At 40.3% G+C, this 21,002-nt stretch overlaps 1 protein-coding gene across 3 annotated transcripts; it reads left to right on the top strand.

The window, feature by feature from the left end:
• The first annotated feature begins 2,214 nt into the window (after window positions 1-2,214).
• Window positions 2,215-19,957, top strand: WDR89 (WD repeat domain 89). Of its 3 annotated transcripts, XM_082485839.1 has the most exons (5): window positions 2,215-2,325; window positions 2,414-2,499; window positions 11,754-11,875; window positions 16,591-16,685; window positions 18,298-19,957. In XM_082485839.1, exons 4-5 carry the CDS (start codon window positions 16,609-16,611, stop codon window positions 19,496-19,498), a joined length of 1,278 nt encoding a protein of 425 aa, XP_082341965.1. In that variant the 5' UTR covers window positions 2,215-2,325; window positions 2,414-2,499; window positions 11,754-11,875; window positions 16,591-16,608; the 3' UTR covers window positions 19,499-19,957. The 3 variants fall into 3 exon arrangements, with proteins under 3 accessions (XP_082341965.1, XP_082341966.1, XP_082341964.1); XM_082485840.1 differs by lacking the exon at window positions 11,754-11,875; XM_082485838.1 differs by lacking the exon at window positions 2,215-2,325 and having other exon boundaries at window positions 2,376-2,499; window positions 11,784-11,875.
• The last annotated feature ends 1,045 nt before the right edge of the window (window positions 19,958-21,002 follow it).

Genomic DNA, 21,002 nt, shown 5'->3' with positions numbered 1-21,002 from the left:
TTCTGTGAGCTGTGCACCTATGACTCCTCATGAATACAAATACCTGCATTAATACCTGGTCCTAATAAAGTATTTAGAGAGCAGACTTTAAGCTGTAATCCAGGTGAATCATCAATGCATCTGTGAAAGTAGTCTGCATCTGTCTCATAGTATTGCAGTGATCACAGAGAATGGTATTCTCTACTCATTGAAAGATTATTATACCAGTTAGTACATAAATAGCTGCAGTAATAAAAATAACAGTAGTTATACTGGAGCGTGTAGCATTAATTAAAATTTTGCACACTACTAGTGGCAGGCAACTGAAACTGATGCTACTTTGAAGTATCATTTGATTGACTTCCTGCTTTTGTTACATGTCAAGGTTAAGGCAGCCATTAAACGGAGGTACAAGTCAAGTTTTTTATAATGTTCTGTGGTTAACATCCATGTGACTTAACCACATTATTTGGTTTAGATAAAACTCTTTTTTATGTTGCTAGAAAAATACAGAGTCAGCTCAAATGTTTATATTTGAATTTAAAAAACAGCAGTGGAAACTAAGCTGATGAAAGGATTTCCATGTTTAAAAATTCTTCTTGAAACAATTTACTTATCTATTATATTGGTAATACTATTTACTGTAACTTGCAGCGTTTATTAGAAAAGACCACAAATCTGATTTTAACTGGTACAAAAATAAAGGTACAAATTACTTTTCTCACTGAATAACATCCATCTAAGATTATGGACTAATGCAATACTCACAACTGGGGCCAAACAAGCTTCAATGCAGAACAGTGAATTAAGAATAGAACAAGGAATTTTGAATTCTAACACTCTAGACAATAAACAGTTAAAAGAAGCAAATGTTAAGTATGCTATCCATCCTCTAATAACCTTTATGTGCTACCCTATTAAATTGTAAGGGAAAAAAGAAGGAAATAAATACTATGTGGAACTTTAAATGGAAAAAAATAGGGTCTCGAAAAATGCAACAGCAAGCTGAAAGGAAAGGAAAGCTAATTAACCTTCCTGTCCCTCTTCTTGCCTGGATCCCTCCCAGGATACAATCCCGCTTCTGTTCCCGCTTTCCTGGCGAGGCGCAGCTCCACACACCGCACCGGCACAGCTCCACCAACACTGGTGGGAGCAGAGGGACTTGTGCATCCCCTTCTGTAGCCCCATTAATCTGCCATTTCCCGGCTTCTCCACAGTTACTATTTTTTAGGCGTAGTCAGTTTACAGCTGAAAAGTTATAAAAGAAAATTCAGTCCCTAATCCAGTTGACCGCATCTGATCTCATGTGCCACGGAGCACGTTCTCCGTTTGGTCGCTAGCCTTTTTGGGTGACTCTTTCGAGCGCCGCTCTGTCGAAGCTTTTCGAGCTTTTGGGTGACAGCGCCAAACGAACCAGGGCGATGCCTGAGAACGGGCACAGCTCCAGCCGTGAGGCCCTGCTCGCCGCCGGCAGCCCGTGCTCCCTCGGAAGATGCAGGTCGAGGCCTGGCACCCACCCGGGCCCCCGGCTCAGCTGGGCGCCTCTCCACGGCTTGGCCAGGCAGCTCCTAACTCTCGTTCGCCCTCACGGATGGATAATGGCGCCCGCTCCCTCAGCCGCGGCTACCAGCCCTGCCCAGCGCGGAAGGGCCCACCCCCACTGCCATGGCAACGGGGCGGGCCGCGCCGCCGGCGGGAGCCAATAAAGCTGTGGCGATTGAAAAGCAGGTGGCCACGCCCCTTCGCACTCTGCCCCAACTTCCTCTGTGTCACTTCCTTTCCCCGCCACCAAGAAGGGAAGATGGCTGCCGGCTAAACGGCCTGAGTAGCCAATGGGGTGTCTGGGGAGGGTTCAGGAGGCGGGGCCTACAGGGGGCGGCGGCGGTGGTACGCACGCGGCGGCGGCTCTGAGGGGGCAGGTTAGGGACCCCGGGGGGGCCGGCCCGGCCCGGCCCGGGTCGGGCCGGGGTAGGGAGCCCCGGGGGGGGCTAGGGAAGGGGCCGCCGCGGGCAGAACAGTGTCTGCCATATGGGCGTTGCTGTGGAGAGAGCGGGAGGTGGCTCTGAGAGGGATCATCTCTGGGGGGGGGGGGTGGGGGGTGTCCTCTGTGGAGGGTTGTTGTGGGAGGGGAAGGGTCCCCTCTGTTGAGGCTGGGGGGCGCCGGGGGCGGGGGGAGGACACAGGACTCCTGTGGGTTTGTCAGGGGTTGTCCCTGTGGGGTTTGTGGTGGGGGAGGATGGGGGTTGCCCACGGCGGGTGGTTTGAGCTGGGAGAGCCACCGGCCGGAGGTGCCGCCGTCCTGACCCTGAAGCTGCCCCTGTGCACCGGGGTTGGACATCTCTTAATGTATGTAGTGCCCTGTGCGGTAGGGAGGAGAAAGCAGGGGCGTCCTGAGGTTTTGCTCCCTCACTGCTGTCTTTTCTTTTTCCATTAGGCTAAACTGAAGCATCTCTTGCTTTGCTGATAGTGATGCTGTCTGCTTTGCTGGTAAAGAGTGAATAAAACCGCTGGACTTACACTGTGAGTTTATCCTGTTGCTCAGTGAAGCCTGGAAGCTTAGAAAGACTAACTCAGAGCACTCTGAACAGCGGGTAGAGGGCTGATGGAGGGTTGACACCGCCCTGGTCACTCTTTCTAGCTTTGATGCAGTGTCTGGGAGAGAGTGGGCTAGGATTGAGCCCGGCATGAAGACTGAGTCAGTGTATTGCTAACTTGGGCAGGCACATCTGATTAGAGTTGTGACTGCTCAGTCATGGGCTGTCAGGGTTAAATTTAGAACCTCTATTGGCAGATGAAATACGTTTATTAAGAAGTTGTGCTGGTACCAGCTGACCTCACCTAGGTTTGGTGAAGATGGGAATCTTCTTTGGTTTAGACTGTTACTATTATTAAAGAAAAAATCTGGAAAAGGTCAGAAGAAGCAATAAAGGGTTTGATTTCGGTTTTCTGTTTTACTGTTATATTCCCCTGGGAAAAAGTGAAAAGGCACCTTTTTTTTTTATGTTTTGGAAAGTTAGAGAAACTACCACCAAAGATGTAATACATATATCCTTAAATGATGTTTTATATAACCAACAGGTATTTCAAAATATGCTGTGTTGGAGAATTAACTTTTTCCTACAAGATACAGGAAGTAGAATTGTCAATGCTATGTTATGTTAAGGACTCATGAGTTACAATTGTATAATTCCAAAATAACTTTTCATAAAAAGGTATTGTATATTCAGAAGAATACAGAAACACGATGTCTTTTCTCAGTATGCTGGTTTTTGGGTCTGTGAAAACTTTGTTCTCAGAACTAAGCTGTGTTAGTGCCTTTTATTTCCTAATATTTTAAATGGGTTTCCTGTTTGAGAGCAATCGTCAGATTTGGTGAAGTGTGTGTGCAGAGCAGCTCCTGTAAGACAATTGTCATTGTCAACGGAGTGACTGAAAAGGTTTCTGTTCATGTGTATCCCAAGGATTGCTTTCTAATTGCTAATTTTATGTAATACTTGCCTAAGGTTTACATATTGGTTTCTGTTTGTTTAGGGTTAAAGACTAGGGTAGCTATTTGCATTTTCATGCAGATGTCTTTTTATGGGAGCAAGGAGCAGCCCTGTAGGGAAGGTGGGCCAGGACAGCCTCTGCATGCACAGGCAGTGATGTGGGACCTGGCTGTTTCTTGTGTGTTTTCAGATTTTCTGGGAAAAAAATTCTTCCTTGTTGCCCCATAAGAGTTCTGCTGTACTTGGGATGATCAGTGACATTCAGGTAGCTTTTTAAATGCCTTGAGTACAGGATGTTTTGATTTTTTTTCTTTTTTTTTTTTTCTTTTTCTTTTCTTTCACTGCATCAGTGTTGAGGACAAGGATCCTTTGCTGGGCGGCCCTAGGGTCTGGTCTGTACCTCACTGTGTGGGAGGTCTCATGTAAAACCAGACTGCTGTCACTATGTGCTGCCAGCACTTCCCAGCTGGGTTCTGCAGTTTTGACATGCTTTTACTGTAACTGTACAAATAATGTGATTTCTGAGCTTTTCTGAAACAAAGCAGAAGGTAATTGGCACTATCATGCTGATGAGCCGTGTTGATGTAAAGTTGCCTCTGGTGACTTCTAGGGCTTGGTTTTAATTGGTGGGTGAAAAGACATCTTCTGTGTGGATCAGCTTCTCCTGTGTGATAACAAGTCTGTTAGTGGGTTTCACACCAGACATTAAAAAAGAGTGTTGAGACTTGTGAATCAGAGACTTAACAAGGACAAGTTTTGAAGATGAGTGCGCTTTGTGACTTGTAAGTAGTTTAGGTGCAAGATGGACAATGGAGGACATAAAAAAGGCAGGAAAAGAGCCTATAGCCATGTGGGGTTAGGAAGTTCAATTTCAAACATGCCTTTGCTCTCCTCAGACTTTAGCCTGATCCACTATCTGCTTCTTCCTTAGCTTTTCCCCTTCTCATGTTCCTGTACCTTCTCTTTTTTTACCAGAAGTGTTAAATAAATTCCTGCTGGTGCATCTTATTTCCTCCTGCCACCTCCTTTTCCTTCCCCTTTCTTCCCCTCAAAGCTGCCCTCTGACTGTTCCCTCCTCCCTGCTTGCGGCTATTGAAGCCCTGGGAAAGGACAGCTTCACTGCAGCACTTTGCACCTACAAACTAAGCTGAGTTGATACTGGGTTGGATCTGGCAGAAGCATGTTTTGTTAATTTGTGGGGCTGGTGCAGTCAGCGTGTAGAGATGGGACACGTTCAGTGCAGTCTGTAAAGAAGCTTAGAGCATTTAATTTAGGGTTGGTTAGTTAAATAGAAGTGGATGTAACTTAGTGCATGGACGGGACCAACCAGAGTGTGTTGTATTAGCTTCTAAAATAAATGGGAGGGATTGTGAAATTGTATATAGAAGATGGTTGCTTTGGTAGATAAAGCTTTAGACTGGAAGTGAAGGATGTCTGATGCTCAAATCTCGCCTTCAGGTTAAATTTCAGTAGTTTGGATGAATTGTTTCTATGATGTATTTTTGCCTTAGCTGGTACTTTGATGCAAGTTTCAACAAAATCTTTTAGAGAGAACACAGCAGGAGATGGGGCTGGACTGCTCACTGGAGAAAGAAAGCAAACCAATATATATCACTGAAAAAAATCATGCACAAATCACAAGACAAATACTGAGTAATTTCATTAGGCTATTCTGAAGGTCCCAGCATGGAATGTTTTCTGTCCTGTTTCTAGACCCTACAGGACATTCCAGTATTTTCAACAATCAAAATATTTTTTAAGTAGTGGCAGGAAGCAAATATTGCACAGCTGTCCATTTTAACAAGTTCACATTAATATTTTCTTAAAAACCTCTTCAACCTGGTATGTTTCTATTCGTTTTGTTATGCCAGGTGTTTAAGTCCAGAAGGACTATTGCATTATCTAGTCTGATCTCCTTTGCAAGACAAGCCATCTGTACTGTTGTTTATACCCTTTACAGACTGGACATAAATTTATTTCCCCTTTTCACCTTAATCTGAAGGCACTTCTTGCAGACTGTTAGTATTCTCAGATGTTTGTTTTTATTTTTATTACACTATTTGTGTTGTTCAAAATGTTTTGGTGTGACGTTAATTGTTACTTTTAGACTAAAAGTTGCAACAGATAGAAGAATGAAAATATTTAAAAACCTCTTAATCCTGATTGTTTTGCTTTTTGAGACTTGTTGTTTTATGTAAGACTTCAATGTGGCCTTATAAGGGCACTTGCTATTTTTCTTTAGTTCCTAGTTTTCCAGCTAATGAAAGTTAATGAAAAATCAAAACTAACAGGTTCTGGATATTCCTTCATTTGATATAACAATTGAATCTTACCTGTGTAAAGTCAGATGCATTAAAACACTCATAGTTCTTATACTGGATTAAATTAATACAATTAAAAAAATAGCTTTAAAGTAAAATTATTCTGTTATATTGTGCTTGTGTATAACAGCAATTAAATTTGAAAATATTGAATGTCTTTTTTGCAATTTCACTTTGCTTTTAGATGGATGAATGAACATATTGTTAATACCTGTAGTCACTGCTGGTGTGTTTAGTTTTTTTTTTTTCCTTCAGCAGAATCTTAATTTTTGTTTTTAGTTGATTAGCAGCTTTTCACTTGCCCCTTTTCTGCAGCTAGCCATAACTGCTGTGATCTTTCTTTTTTCCCATGCCTGTTATTTCTAAGCAAAACTATTACTCAACTTCCCATTAAAAGTAAGGTGTAAAAGTGCTGTACAATTGGTAAGCAGTTAAATTGGTGAATTGACAAGCATTTAAGTAAAACTGGCTAATTCCTTGCTAGATGGAGTTACATGCTGGCAGTACCTGAAACAGGAAACTTCAGATGCTGATTACTTTTCAATAATTTGACGATCTTTTAGTAATAAGCATGTGTGTATGTTTGTTGCTATGGGAATGACTGAGAGCGCTGGAATTAAGTGTTATTATTCCTTTGTGGAAGCAGAAGGGACAAGCAGATGGCTGGAAAAGCAAAAATTATTGTTTAGAAACATACAGCTCTTCTACTAGCAAACCTGACTTATTTGAATTTTGGATATGATTTGTAGAGGGTTTTTTTGAGGTAAGTGAAGTTGATTTTCGTTTACTCAGAATCTGTCAATATATCTAAAGAAGTACATCACTTAGGTTTGAAAGGGGGAAGAATAGATTTAAGGAAAAGCTCATTCTAGTGGTTTAAAGTCTCAGGTAACTATTACCGTGTATGTGTATTGAATGTTGCTGCTTCAGGAATGTTTATTGGAGCCAGACGTGAGTGTAATAGATTGAGAGAGGAAAGGTTTTTTTACTTGTTGGAGTTGGTTTGTTCCTCCCCTTCCCCAGGAAAATTTAGTGATGGGTGTTTCGGGACTTGACACTTGTTAGATGCTTAAAGAGCAAATGCACAAAAATCAGTTGTTCCCTGTATGCTACCGTGTATGTTGCATGGAAATATGAGTGTCACATCTTGCGTTATCATGAAGTCTGAAAGATCAAAACCTCTGAATTGAATTCACAAAAATGAGACTTCAAAAAAGAGCGTGTAACTTACTTTTAATCTCTTTGACAGTTCAGAAAGGAAAAAGTTGCAATGTAGTTGAATTTGGGTTTTTTTTTCTTCTCCAGTTTTTGGTACTAGACAGTTCTAAGTGAAGGCTGTTATTTTTGATTAATAGTCTGATTTGAGGATCTGAGGCTTTTAAAAGGAAGAAAATATGCTGGTACCTTAATAATGTCCTTTGCAGTACTTCAGCTTTATTTTCTATACTTTGCACTCTAAATTAAGTTCTTGTTTCCTTGAATGCCACTGTGTTAAGGAGACAGCTTATCATAACCGATTAAAATTAGCAGAGGAGTTTATAGGCGTAACAAAAAGAGTAAGTGTTCTCCCTTTGAATTGCGTGGTCTGAATCTGCGGCTGCAGGTCCTCGAAGAGTGCTCGAGCTGCTCGTGAGCGGTGGTCGTTAGTGACATCAAGCGGGTGAGTGCGAAATAACAGCTTCTGTCCGCCGGACACCCTTGGGACTTCCAGCCCGCTGAGAGATTGCCTGAGCGCACGTGTTCTCAGCGACGCTGAGGTCTTGTTCGTGTTGCACTGAGAGATGCAGTCACTGCAGGACAAAAAGTCTTCAGTTCTATGTTGCAGTGACTGATAAACATTCAAACTTGAGAGGGAGGCATTGCGTTTTCCACGCAGCGGTCTTTGCAAAAAGATGCGTCTGTTTGGAAGGGCACGCTCAAGTCCTTAGACTTTTATCCCGACAATTTCAGGGGCATGGGGAGAGGAAGCCTCCTTAAGCTGGAAGTTGCTTTCTGGGTGTGCACATACATACCCTCTTACTATGGTCTTAATAGTGCTTCTGAAACTATGCAGTAAGCTAATGTTGTGTCTTGCTATTGTCTGTCTGGCAACGTGGTGTCTTCCAGAAAGAAATGATGAGCCAGCTTATCTTGTAGTTGCTTGTTTTTCAGTCTGCCTTCCTATTTGTGTTCTTTGCTGTGCAAGGGCAGTTGTGGGTGCCAGGCTGATGAGGTTATTAAAGTAGATGAAGATAGTAAAAGTTTTTTGCCCCCGCTGTTCTAACTGGAAACTATTTTGCAAGATAAACTTTGTCATTTCTGCTCTAAATTTTATTTATGGTCAGTTTATACTCTTAAACTGTTGTGCCAGTATTGTTCTTGAGTAGCTCCCCTCCCTCCTCAGCATTTATTCCTTTGATGTATTTGTAGATAGTAATCATATCCCTTCTCGTTCTCTGTCCTTGCCAAGCTATACAAGGCAAAGCATCCCAGCTACTTCTTGTAAAATAAACAGTCCGTTCCCTGGATCATCTAACCCGTCCTCCCCTGCACTTGATTATGGTTTAGTTATCAAGAGATTGGCTTCAGCAAAGAGCCCTGCTGGCAACCTGCTATGACCCTCCAAAATATGGATGGACTGAAGCATTGAGAACAAACATGGCTTGAGAGCAGGATTATTAAAATGCCTAAAGCTCTTGACTTTGCTTGTTATCCTTGTCTTTTTTTGTGTCAACAGTGTCTGCCAAAGATGTTGGAAAGGTCTTTGTGGATCTCAGAAAAAGAAATTCCCCATCCGGGTCTTAGGGATTTGTGGGTACTAACAAAAGCGTATCATTTTTGTTGTGATTTCCCATCAGGGATTGTCTGTGTTGCTGCATACAGTAGGACTCTTGATCAGAAAGTGGTAGGTATCAATACCTACACACTTGCTCTTTCATCCTTCCCTTTTTGTGATTTGATTTCTTATGACTGAGTCCTAAATCACTCTCATAGTGGAAAAGCAGTTGAACGTGAACTTCCAGTGCAGTGTGGCGGAAAATCACTGTGCACTTGGATGTTATAAAAAGGGAAAAAAGGATTTTTTAATCTACATGTGGCATTGGTGAAGCTAGTACCGGAATGCTATGTACGGTTCAAGTGTAAATGCTGTCTAAAGGCTCTTGAAGACAAAGAGCTGAAGAGAGAGCCTTGCATGGGTAGAATGTGCACATACTCAATGCCTTAGCATCTTTTACAGAGACTGAAAAGTAAATTATCTTGAACAGGATAGAGTCGGCATAGCTGTAGACCCCTTTATTTCAGCCTCTTCTACTGTTGTCACTTAAATGACATCTTTTCCTTTTGTCTGCTACAGAGCGTTGAAAATTGAGCTTAGGGCATGATAAGGATTCAGTAGAGCCTCCAGCTGTCAGGCTATACATAAAGAGCATGTTTTGGAAATTGATAGTCTGTGAACTGTCATGGGCACGCAAGGATCTCCAGTTTCTCCTGTTGCTTTGATACTGGAGAGGGTCTGACAAATTACCTTGACATGGGTGATGTTTTGGATTAGCTAAATATAAAAAATTGATATTGTAGGATATCACTGGTGAAGATACCTGAGTGATCTGCATGTTCCTGGGGAAGCAAATGAGGAAAATGAGGAGAAGTCGTTTCCCCTGCTTAGGCTTGACAGATGTTTGTGCTTGTGCAGTAGATCTGGAACTGCAGAGAATTGCTTAGGCAGCTGTGTTAGCGTAGTATTAAAAATTGCCAAGCACATGAATGTTGTGTTTGGAAAATCCTGGTGCCACATCTGCACATGTAGGAGAATATCTTACCAGTTCACCAGCAACATCCGTAGTGAAGATGAGAACTGTAGTAGCTGATTTAAGCATGGGTTTTTAAGAAAAGAGTTTAGAAAACATGATAGTCTTGGGTTTTGAAGAATGAGCTCTGGTAACGAACTGTACTTAAGCTAAATTACCGTTGTGAAAGAATTTCTAAAATATTCTGGTAAATAAAACATTTTATCTCATTATAGGTATTTTGGCACCAGTGTGTGGTAGTAGGAGCTATTTTTCCTGCTGTAGCTAAGTTTCTTTATATCCTTTTATTACGGTTGGTGCTAAATTTAGGCTGAAATTTCCCAGGCTTCCTGTGGTGTAGAAACAAATTCTTTGGAAGAATTTCAGCAAAACTTATTAATATTTGGGAAGAATCTTCTTACTTATTTCTTTTTTTTTTTTTTTTTTTTTTTTAATATGAGGATGTCGGTACCAACTGGCAATGTCTAAATTGAAGGAAATAAATGGTGTTATTTCAGAGTCACTAAATTATTAATGCAGCTGCATTAGTAAATTTTTCCTTTCACCTTTTTCTGTAGGGTGGATCATTGGGGTTGCTCATTCATGTGGTGGTTTTGTTCAGCTTAAAATGGCCCTGAAAATCTTGAAGTCTTTTCTTGTAATCCCAAACTTGAAAGGACATTGAAGCACTTTTCGACTGTGGAATTTGCAGATGCATTGCAGTGTTATCGTGACTTTTGCATTTTATCTTGTACCATAGATGTTCAGAACAAGGCTTTTTCTTTCAAAAGGCTGCTGCTGACTGTATTTACTGATGTTTGATTACACAAGCATTACAAGTTAGGCAAATACTATCTTTGTTTCACTGTTTAAGAAAGTAAAGAATGAATGTTGCAGTTTGCTGGGTGTTACTTAGTAAGCTGTTCTGCCAGAATTAGCACTAGTAAGTGTTTGTAGGCCAGGGTCTTGTTCAAATCCACACAGACAAATAGCTTTATTTTCTTCCTTATCTGTGAGATGACCATCTTGGTGTACAGCTCTAGTGCCAAGTGACCTCTAGAAAAGAAAATGCTGTTAGTGAGGAATAGTGTGAGGAATTGTTCAGAGAAAGGTATGAACCTTCTCTTAGCTGATCGTGATTATATTAAGGAAATGTGAATGGAGAAAAACTTAACACTACATGCAGGAGAATGTTGTAGCCTATATGTTTCATTTCCAGCAGTTGGTGGCTGTATGTAATTCAGAGACTGTTTAGTCCTATGTCTTCTTCCCTATGTTTGTGGTTACAAAAAGTAATGTCAATATGGTGTCTACAGTGGGAGGTGCTCACAAGGAAAAAGGAAATGACTTTTCTGTGGTCACTGTGGTCTGATAAGCACAAATGCTGAGACTTGGATTCTCTTCAAGTTTTGCAGCGAGTTGGCTGAATATCTGTGGTTACATTACAGACAGACAGCAGGACACAAAGGTGCCATGTTCTGAAGCTGTGAGTCATCTAGCATCTGCTGGAATTGGGAGCATTGATGTTTACATAACACTTTGGACAGTGAAGTCTTCTGGAGCTGTTGGGTGCACACATTGCCCACCTTCCATTCCTTGTGGGGTTGTTAACCAATATCCTGGGTCCTGTCGTAGGAGGAGGTGGTTGACAGAGAAAGACTGAGTGTCACAGAACTGGCCATGACTTCCAGATGCTTAGCCTTCTTCCAGAGGGTCATCTGGATGCCTCACCCCATGTGTTGTTGGCATGTGGGGCTGGAGTACAGGTTAGGCACTTTTTGTGAGTGGGAGGGGAGGGGAGAAGGGAGGAGCAGGCACAAACCTCACATTTGACCTCCGTCTCAGAGACTTGCTCCAGTGGAAAAGCCAAGGCTCAGTGCTAGGACAGTTTTCCTGGCAGCTCTTGCCTGTTTTGTAGAATCCACCTGAGAATGCAGTTTGTTGTTTACCTGTTCAGAGGCCATGAACATGCAATTTAGGCATAGATTTGCTTTTGCAGAGGGTTTTTAAATACAGTATTCTTTACAAAAATAAAGGAGAATATATAGAATTTAGAAAATAAACGTCCCTATTACAGTATCTCTTTCTGTAATTTAACCTTTGCCTGGGAATCTTTTGGATCTGTCTTTATAAAATAGGATTGCTTCTGCTGCAGCTTCTGTCAGCTTGATCTGAGAACAGCCATGAGAGTAAAATAGAGCATCTCTTATCCTCTTATTACTTTGCAGTCTCCTTTATTGGATGACCACCTCATCAACACCTGGATGCAATAACATCCTCTACCTGGTGAGGTCACTACTAGGAAACATCCCCCTCACAAGTAAGTCCTCAATTGGATCCAGTTGCTCATGTCAGAGTGTGATTTTGGTGATAGAGAGCTTACTTCGCTGCTCCTCTGTTAGTAAGCCTGTGCAACTAACATGGAATTGGATGAAAAGAGAAGATTGAAAAAGGAAAATTCTCAAACGTGTTTGAAATAACGTTTGACACAGCTTCTTAGAGTACTTAGAAACTATCTCTGTCTCCTAAATTGTTCTAGAGGAGGTAGTTTAGCTATCTGAGCATCAGATTTTGATAATTTTGACTTAAATTTGAAGCGAAAATTAGTAATTTGAGCATTTTTATAGTCTTGTATGGTGTTTTCTGGCTTATTTTTAATTGTACGTTGGATCGTTCTACATTTATATTGCTCTTACCATGGCTTGCCATCTGGGTCCATTGCAGCTCTTTACCATCTCTTTGGTTCATGAATTTATGAAAGGCCTTCGGTTACTCAAGTTTGAATGTCAGTTCATTGCAATTTGAACCTGAAGGCATGCCTAATTTTTCCAAATCTTGCCTGCCTCCACCATATTTTCCAGGGTTGGATGCAAAATCAGAGTAGGTCTTTCCAGTTGGAATGCAAAATCTTACACCAAAAAACTAATTTTAAAAGTTTTACTTTGATGAAAATAGTCAATGTATGGGTTTTATGATTTACGCATTTAAAACTATGCCTGGTCAAATCTAAAAGTTAGTTTTGTGTTCTCTTTTTATGGATATCTAGTATAATATTCTGAAAGAGGTTTTGTTTCTGTATTGACATGAACACCTGCTGCTTATGCGCACAAAAGATTAGTACACAAAAGTTGTAGTTTCCTTTTTTTTTTTCATTATTGAACCCCAAAGCACTGAGCACCTGTGACTTTTTCCCTTTGTTTTCTCCTGGTTCTGACCCTTATTTTTTTCCTCTAACCAATTCTGTTGTTTAAGCCATTTCCTTGGTTCTCTGTCCCACCTGCAGCTCTTCTCTGTGTTGCTGAATAGGTTTGTACCTCCAAGGTCCGTACTGGTGGCAGTGTAGGAATTGATTTCATGCGAGGTAGATAGTTTGGTAGACCAAATTTTTTTGCTCTTCCCATAGACTTTGTTGTGACAGTGTTTTATCTTTTTCCTCCTTGCTGCTCTCTTGATATAATATTTCTCGCTGTACTGCAAATGCAAAATTACATGGATTTTTTTTCTTGCTGTGCTTTACGTTTGGAATCTAGATGTACTGATTTGAAAGGATGAAATAATTCTCTTGGCAGTTTACATCTTGTCTCTGCACTTCAGCATAGCCTGTCGCGCATCGTATTCCCTTCCTGCTGGATAGACTAAATGCTATTCTCTTTGCCTTAAAATGGCTTTGTGGGAATACTGGAAAAGCACCTTAAAAAGCTTTGGTAAAATAACAAAATCAACTATAGGAGTTTGTATCCTGCAGAAATTATGCATGCCTGATGAGTGTTTTGTGCTTCCCCTCAGTGCTTAGATCATTTGGCTGATCCATCTTCTGTTGTGAAGCAGTGCCAGTGAGGAGAGGTCTCTAAAGGCATTTTGCATTAGTGAAGTGCAGCGTACTAATGCGTTCTCCTCAGCCAACCTTGTGCTTTGCGTTTTTGTTTTAAAATGCAAACCACATGTAATGTTGCATGCATGAATTGCTCTCCGCTGCCCAGAGCTCCAGGTTTGTTCTTAGTTTGTTCTTGAACTTTTAATAATCGTGAAAATAAAGGGAGGGTCTGTTTGCATTGTTTATAGTAGGAAAGAGCAGTGAAAGATTTCATCTACTGCTGTTCAAATCCCTTGCTATTTTTGGTATTTGACCTCTGTGGAGAAGATTGCCAAAACTACAGGTTGTTTTCATTTTTATTACGTGTTTCTACCCTCCTACTCATAAGTTACTCTTACATTACTGATTAAATCTTTGAGGCAAAGTTCCATTTCTCCCACGTTTTCCATGGTATTTTTCAGAGAGGTACTTTTATGTTTCTATATGTTGTTGAGCTAACATTCCCTTTTGGAAATGAAAACTATGCAATTTGGCAGTATCTTGCGTACACAACCAAAAGGAGACGGAAAATACCTTATGAATTGCTGGTTTATTTTTTGAAAAACTTTCTGGATTAAAGAGGACTCATGAGCCTGTTGGCTGGAGTTGAGACTGTGATGTTTAGAATAGTGCACAAAGAGCACAGCAGTATATGCTGAGACAATATTAAATGTTTAGTTTGTGTGGATAGGTGCTTACCTTTCATTTCTCTGTCATTGGAAAGGCCCGCTTCCAGCACCCCTGGCTGTTTGCTTCTAGTCTTTCTGTATGGTTGTTTCCACACTCCACTAGTGAGAAATACATAACAAAAGCCTCTGAAAATCCTATCTTTCCTCTTTCATATCCCTTCCGCTTCTTGTCTTCTGTTCTAAAAATCAAGCTTATTTCTTTTTTAAAGGAGCCTTTTAGGATGCCCTGGAGGTCAAAATATTTTAGGTGATTTCGGAGTACTGTATTCATTCTGAGTTCCCAAGATGTCAAGAGTGTTGAGTGTCCTTCAAGAAGTTTATTGTTTCTGGTAGTTGTGATATCAAGGAGACATGCAGGGGTTGCATATAACTGTGAAGTTAATTCGTATTAAAAATCACATGGAAGTCATTCTGGAGGACTAGATAGAGTAACACAGAAGTTTCAAGGTTAATTTGTGGTGGCTTTACCATGTTCAGGGGTGCAGATGTGAATGCAGATGTGAGTTGTTACATATGAGGAATGGCGATCACTGACGATGGGATTGGACTTCTGTTTTGAACACAAGTGACTAGCCATAGCCGGACTCCTTCAGCCATATGCTCATGTATCATCCAATTGGTGTTGTTTTCCTGGCGCCTTAACATCACCTGGATGTTGTCTGTGTTGAGACTGTAGATCCAGACTGTAGGCCACTGTGAGTTGGAATAAGTGAAGAACCTGAATTTCATTAACTACTTCATGTTCTGAGCAAAGGAGGTACCTTGGGGAAAGGAGTTTTTGGCCAGTGCTATCTCTGCCATTTCTTCTGAGACCAGAACAGTTCAAGAGCAAGCTGTCTGTCCCCTCAAATGCCTTTGTGTCAGAGGGTTTGTCACATTAGCATGAGCAGTTTTCCTCATTGATCATCGCAACGGGCTGTTGTGCTATGTCCAAATTGTGTCAGGTTTCAAAGATACTGACTTGCCAAAGGATTCCTGGTGACCTTAACAAAATAGATGCATGTGTTGTCAAAGGAGTGCTAAACTAAAAGTGTTTCATTTCTGCAGTGCAGAGCACCATGTGCTTTGTAGGTGGCTGCAGTCCAGTGCTTAGTTATCTTCTATTGTGTTTGGAAGACCATTGTTTCCTATTTGTCTCATAAATTTAACACAGATCCTATTCCTGCCATTTAAACTTTCCCATCAAAATACAACAGTGACTTCCCCTTCTGAAAAGGAAGGGCTGGCAGCTACACCCTGAAGTTTTGAGCATGAATTGTTTATATAACCTTCAATCACAATTTCATAATAGTCTGAAGACTTTCTTACTAGAGCAGACATTTTACTGAGTTTTTAGCAAAAACCTGGCTGCCATCAAATGCAATTTTAAGGATCCTTAGTTGTTGCAGTGGAAATAGAATTGAAAACTGTACCCTCCAGCTTCCTAATTATATAAATAGCACATCTATCTGGAAACACAAACAGCATTTTCTGGTATTTCAGAATAGATGTACCTGTGTCATTTGGGGGTAAAAGCTTAAGAGCTATCTTGGGCTAATTTTATTTCCCAGAAAATATTATTAAATCTGAATGAACATGCTTTTGCAGACTCTGGCTTTTTACAAATTCTGGGTACTTGTAGAGTTCCCTTGCCTTCCCCTCCCCAGCAGTAAAAGCTCTGACATGAGTGTTGTAGAAACTGCTCATTGAATATTATTCTTTATCAAAGTCAGTAATATTTAAACAACTGCAGCTTGCTTTCCAAATGGATGACATTTGTCAGGAATATGTCTGTTTGAGTTTACTTGGCCTTTTGAGTATAAAAAGTCTGAATATTTAGAGCTTGAAATTCAGGTCAGTCTGGAAAACTACATTTTTCTTACAAAAAGTTTACAAAGAGAACCCAATTTTTTTAGTAACCATAGCACTACAGGATAGCTGGTTTATGAAAACTCCTTTCTCCTCCTTCAAGCATGTGTTTTTGAAACAGCATTTAAATAGAAGCTTCCGCTATAATTCTTCAGTAAATTGGATTAAGTAGAAGTTGTCCTTAATAATATTAAAATAGTTTATTTCTTAAATTTAAATTAATAATTTGCATCGGAGTCCAATAGTTTTGTGTTTGAGCAGCGTAGCAGGCAGTGTTTGAGAACAGTCTGCTTTATGTAATCGTTCTAGTAAAAGCTTGTTCCATTTGAGGACATACCCAGAAAAGTAAGTAAGGAGCAAGCTTTGTGGGTAGGGTTGCACACAGGCTAATGCCAGAAAACATGTTGAACTTCTTCTCTTTAAAGGGGAAAGGAGTTTCCACAGGATGTCTGCGTCTTATGGCAAAAATTACTTGTAGATGTGCTCTGAAACACTGCTTTGATGTAGAAGATTAACCTGGGGACCTCATTGTCAGGATCTTACTGAGGCAAATACCTTAGTGAGATTATTTGTGACTTGGGAATTAAGCTTTTATGAGTGTGCCTACTTGAGCTGTTTTTTTAAGAATTTGCTCATTTGTCATAGGGCATCGTGAATATTTGTATGTACCAAATAGGAGAAGGGAAAGCAAAACCCCGAAACTGCAAACACCACCAAGAAGAAAAAAAAGCAGAATGCAGGTTTGTCATAGCAACTTTTCCTTTGTTGCTGGTCTCTCATGGACCATTAAAATAATTACCCTGAAACAAGTAATACATGGAAACTTGCTCATTCCATCCCTAAAAGTCCAGCCTGAAGAATTTGCCGAAAAATTTATGATGGGAGAGCTGGGAAGGCACAAGAATATTTTCTTGCGTTCTGGCTCTGCCTGATTTTTACTCCATTTCTGTTTGGATTTTTTCAAAAAGGGTCCTTTCACGCATGTGGTAACTAGGATTGGGTGCTGGCCTAGTCCTTAAGGAAATAGGGACATTTTTGAGTAATGCTTTACCCTTATTTGCATTACCTGAAATATCTGTACCAGTGAGAATTCACTGGAGTATTGACCCCCTAGAACCTGCTGTGATGCCTTCAATGTTTGGGTTTTTTTAGACACAGAAGAGTAGTCTAATTGAACCTGCAAGTTTAACAGAAGTCATTCATGTGGATGCTTATGCTTACTTAATGTACCCCACCTACATTTTTCTTTTAGAAATGGTGGTAGTTTGTGAACTCACTAAAACCATGTATTGCTTATGATGGCAAATACCTCTTTTAAATTTAAATACTTCGGTACTTTTTCTGACTAAATTGATGAAAGCCTTTACTGCAATTACAGAATTTAATTTTCCTTTGTGTTATAGAAAGGAGAGAACTCTTTTTTTTTTTTTTTTTTTTAAGAAGTGAATCTATGAATATGAATCTATGTGTAAGAGGATTGAGAGAATATTGTTTAATTTTAGTTTTACTTGGTAAAATTTGAGTTGTGTACATCACTGAAATAGCATGGGTTTCTAGGAGAGTTCAGTAGTGCCAGAGAAGAATTGCCTTTGAAGGGAAGATTTTTATCAGTTGCACTAAGAGCCAGCGTTATGTGGTTTTATAGGAGGCTCAAAAAACATTTAGGTTCTTAGAATAGATGAAAAAGGCGAAGGTGCTTAATTCCAGTGAATTCCACTGATGTCATGTAGCCTGTTTAGGTGGTCTGGGGTATGCTGACAGGTGTTTATGTGCATCATTGGACACCTAAATACTTGTAAATTTTATCTCATCTAGCCATTCCAGGCTGTAGTTCTACATAATTTTGGTCTTGTTCTCTGCCTACCCTTTGCACGTCCCTCAGCAGAAAAGTTCACTGAAGATGTCTCCTGCAGTTGTACTGATGCAACTGTTTGTGGGCTGTGCCTCCTAGCAACTTCTTAGAACAAGAATTATTCCTCCTCAGGTAGTGGTGATGACTTAATTTTCTTTCCTCTTGTGGAGAACATCACTTTACTATTTAGTTTATAAGAATAATAAAGCGAATTTAGCTAAGTGACTTTCACAGGATTCACAGGCAGACTATTTAATCTTTTAAGGGGATTATATGATGTAGTGCTTACAGTCACAAGAGACTGAACTCCTTAACTCAGGGAGCCCTTTCCGGTTTTCTGTTTCTGTAAATGAAGTTGTAGTGGGTAGGACATGAGGATAATTGGATGTTGACTTCATGTGTGATCTCTGTCTGAGATGCTTTTTCATATATATTTTTAAAGCTAATATTATTTCAGAATGTTTTAATTAAAAACTCACCTGGGGTTTTATTTATTACAGGCTTCTGACAACGTTAAGAACAGCATTTGGGATGACTGCAGTGGAGAAGATTGAGGAGCAGCTTGCTAGTCTGCGCATAGCAAAACGTTCTATGCTAAGTGAGGAACCCGCTTACTTACTGGATATAGATGTTTCCAAACCTGCTCAATCTGAAAGCAGTCGCCTTGTGGCAGTTTCGTGTTCCAATAAGTCAATTAGGGTATATAACAGGGAAACATTAAACTTCCTGCGGGAGTACAGTAGCCGTCCTGGGATACTTAATGGAGTCAGATTTGCACACGCATGTGACAGCATAGTGTTTTCAGCATGCAGTGATGGTACAGTAAAATGTTGGGATATTCGTTTAGCAACTCAGAAAGCTGTGCGGGTATTTAGTGGCTATCCTTCCAACATTTTCATTAGTTTTGATATCAACTGCAGTGATCTCATAATTTGTGCTGGAACAGAAAAAGTTGAGAAGGACACGTTTCTGGTGTTTTGGGATGCAAGAGGCATTACAGACTGTGCCAGTGCAACTAAAGAACCTTTGGGAGTCTATTCTGAAAGTCACAATGATGATGTCACTAAAATTTGTTTTCATCCTATCGAAGCCAATTTGGTAGTTTCTGGGTCAACTGATGGGTTGGTGAATGTGTTCGATATTAACAAGGATAATGAAGATGATGCTTTGATATCAACTTGCAATTCAGATTCATCAGTAAGTTTTATTGGCTGGTCTGGGAAAGATTATAAACAGGTCTACTGCATGACACACGACGAGGGATTTTGTTGGTGGGATATTGCTCAGTTAGATACCGAAGAACCAATAACACTATTGCATGTTCTGGATGTCAGAGATGCAGTCTCCATTGAAAACAACAGCTTACATTACCTGGTAGGTGGCTTGTATGACGAAAAGGCAGAGAAACTCTTTCTTATCGGGGGAACATCCACAGGAAACGTTCACCTCATCAGCTGCGGCACCAATGGACTGAGCCTGGTGGGTACCCTTTGTGGAGGACATTCTGCCACTGTTCGCTCCTTCTGTTGGAACCCCGCAGATGAGTCTCTGTTGACGGGTGGAGAGGATGCTCAGCTGTTACTATGGCAACCCAGAGCTGTAGAAAGGTCCCTCGCAAAGAAAGCATCTATGAAGATTGCTTCTTCCGTGCAGAAGAGAGTAAGAGTTCACAACAGCTCCCTCAAAAGCAGGAAAAAGTGAAATTCTGAAAGTGGGTATCTCTACTGTGTAGAGATTTCCTGGTGGTTAATCTCTCGGGCAATACTTGGCTGTGCTTTGTTTGGAGGTATTCTGTGGAAAGAACTACGATGCTTGAATTCTACCTGGGAATGTATTTCAGTCATCAGATGAATGCCTTTTTTTTTTTTTTTTTTTTTTAAAAAGTTACTAATATTAATCAGCAAAGAGTAAATGTTTGCTCTCGAGTTCTTGAACAATAGATCTTAAATCATATTATATAAAAATGTTTCTGTGGTTGTTTAATGTCTCAGCCAACATTTTTAATGTGTAATATAGGCCTGTGGCTTGCATAATTTGTTACCTTCCCACTGAAATTCCCTGGCATGTTTTAAATGCTTTTGTATTTCATGCTGTATTTTGCTTTCTTTACAGAGAACTTAATGAAATTGCTCAATATATTAAAAGATTTTATGTCACATCTTAATGCCTGGGGGAATTGCTTCTTGATGAAACAGAAAATAAGTACTGTTTTGCACTGTCATATCACTGGTTTATAACAAGCTCATAAAGAAGCAGTTGATGGAGCCATATTTTTCATAGCAAAGATATGAATGTATTCAAAGCAAACAGGAACACCTGATTCCAAGCAGCTAATTTTTAAGTGTATGAGAACTGTTAAACTAGCCTTATTTAGGGCATGTTTCCTGCATGAAAATACCCAAGAATCTTGCAAGCCGCTTCATTCTCTCCTGGTAAGTGCATCTCAGGTGGGTGCACCTGGAAGACTGGGGACATTGTTGGTGGGTTAAAGAAATTGGTATCTATAATTACAGCAGTGGTGCTTAAAATCCCATATCCTGCATTTGAAATAAGTTAGTATTGCATGCTAAGTGGGAATGTTACAAATCGAAAATGAACACTGCTTTCAGAGATAGTAGTTATGGGGTAACAGGCCAATATGAGGAGACTTTAACAAAACCTTTTAGAGGTTAGTGTGTCCCCTTTAAGAAATGTTTGTCTCTGCAGAGATTTTATGCTTAGACGTCTCTCTAGGACAGCTTTGTTTTTAGTATTCCATCAAATACCTATTAAGTGGTATAAAAATTGCCCTGTACTTCTGAAGCAGTTGAGTCTTTATGCTTATTCTGCTCCACTGGCAGACTACAATCTGTGCATCTGGCTCTGCACACACAATTACCTTCAGCCTTCTGAGGACCATTGCAGTCAAGTGGTGGTTGGTAATTATGCCGTAGTTAACATATGTGGACTACAACTGAAAACAGCACAAGAGTATTTAAGAATTGCTTTGTTATAGAATAGTTGCCAAAGGAATTAAGAGGGGTTGGTTTTATTTCTTTGCGTGAGGGTGGATAGGTAATTCTTTCAAAACAAGTTTTGAATGTCAAGTTTAGAGGATTAGCCTGGAGTTCAAAAACAGTTTCCAAAGTACAGAAGATACCTCCAGTATATAGTTACAGCTGTGCTGAAGATGTCTTCATCATCTCTGAAAGGGAATCCTATTCAA

Source organism: Vanellus vanellus (assembly GCF_965231255.1).
Source record: "Vanellus vanellus genome assembly, chromosome: 6".
NCBI classification, from domain to species: Eukaryota; Metazoa; Chordata; class Aves; order Charadriiformes; family Charadriidae; genus Vanellus; species Vanellus vanellus.
Note: the sequence above shows the minus strand (reverse complement) of the source record. Positions and strands in the feature narration are given on the sequence as shown.

What these genes read in the sequence shown, in the direction of transcription:
- WDR89 (XM_082485840.1), top strand. Translation starts at nt 16,609, where the DNA reads ATGTACCAAATAGGAGAAGGGAAAGCAAAACCCCGAAACTGCAAACAC. An exon ending in GAAAAAAAAGCAGAATGCAG is followed by an intron (nt 16,686 to 18,297) that starts GTTTGTCATAGC and finishes TATTTATTACAG; the next exon opens with GCTTCTGACAACGTTAAGAA.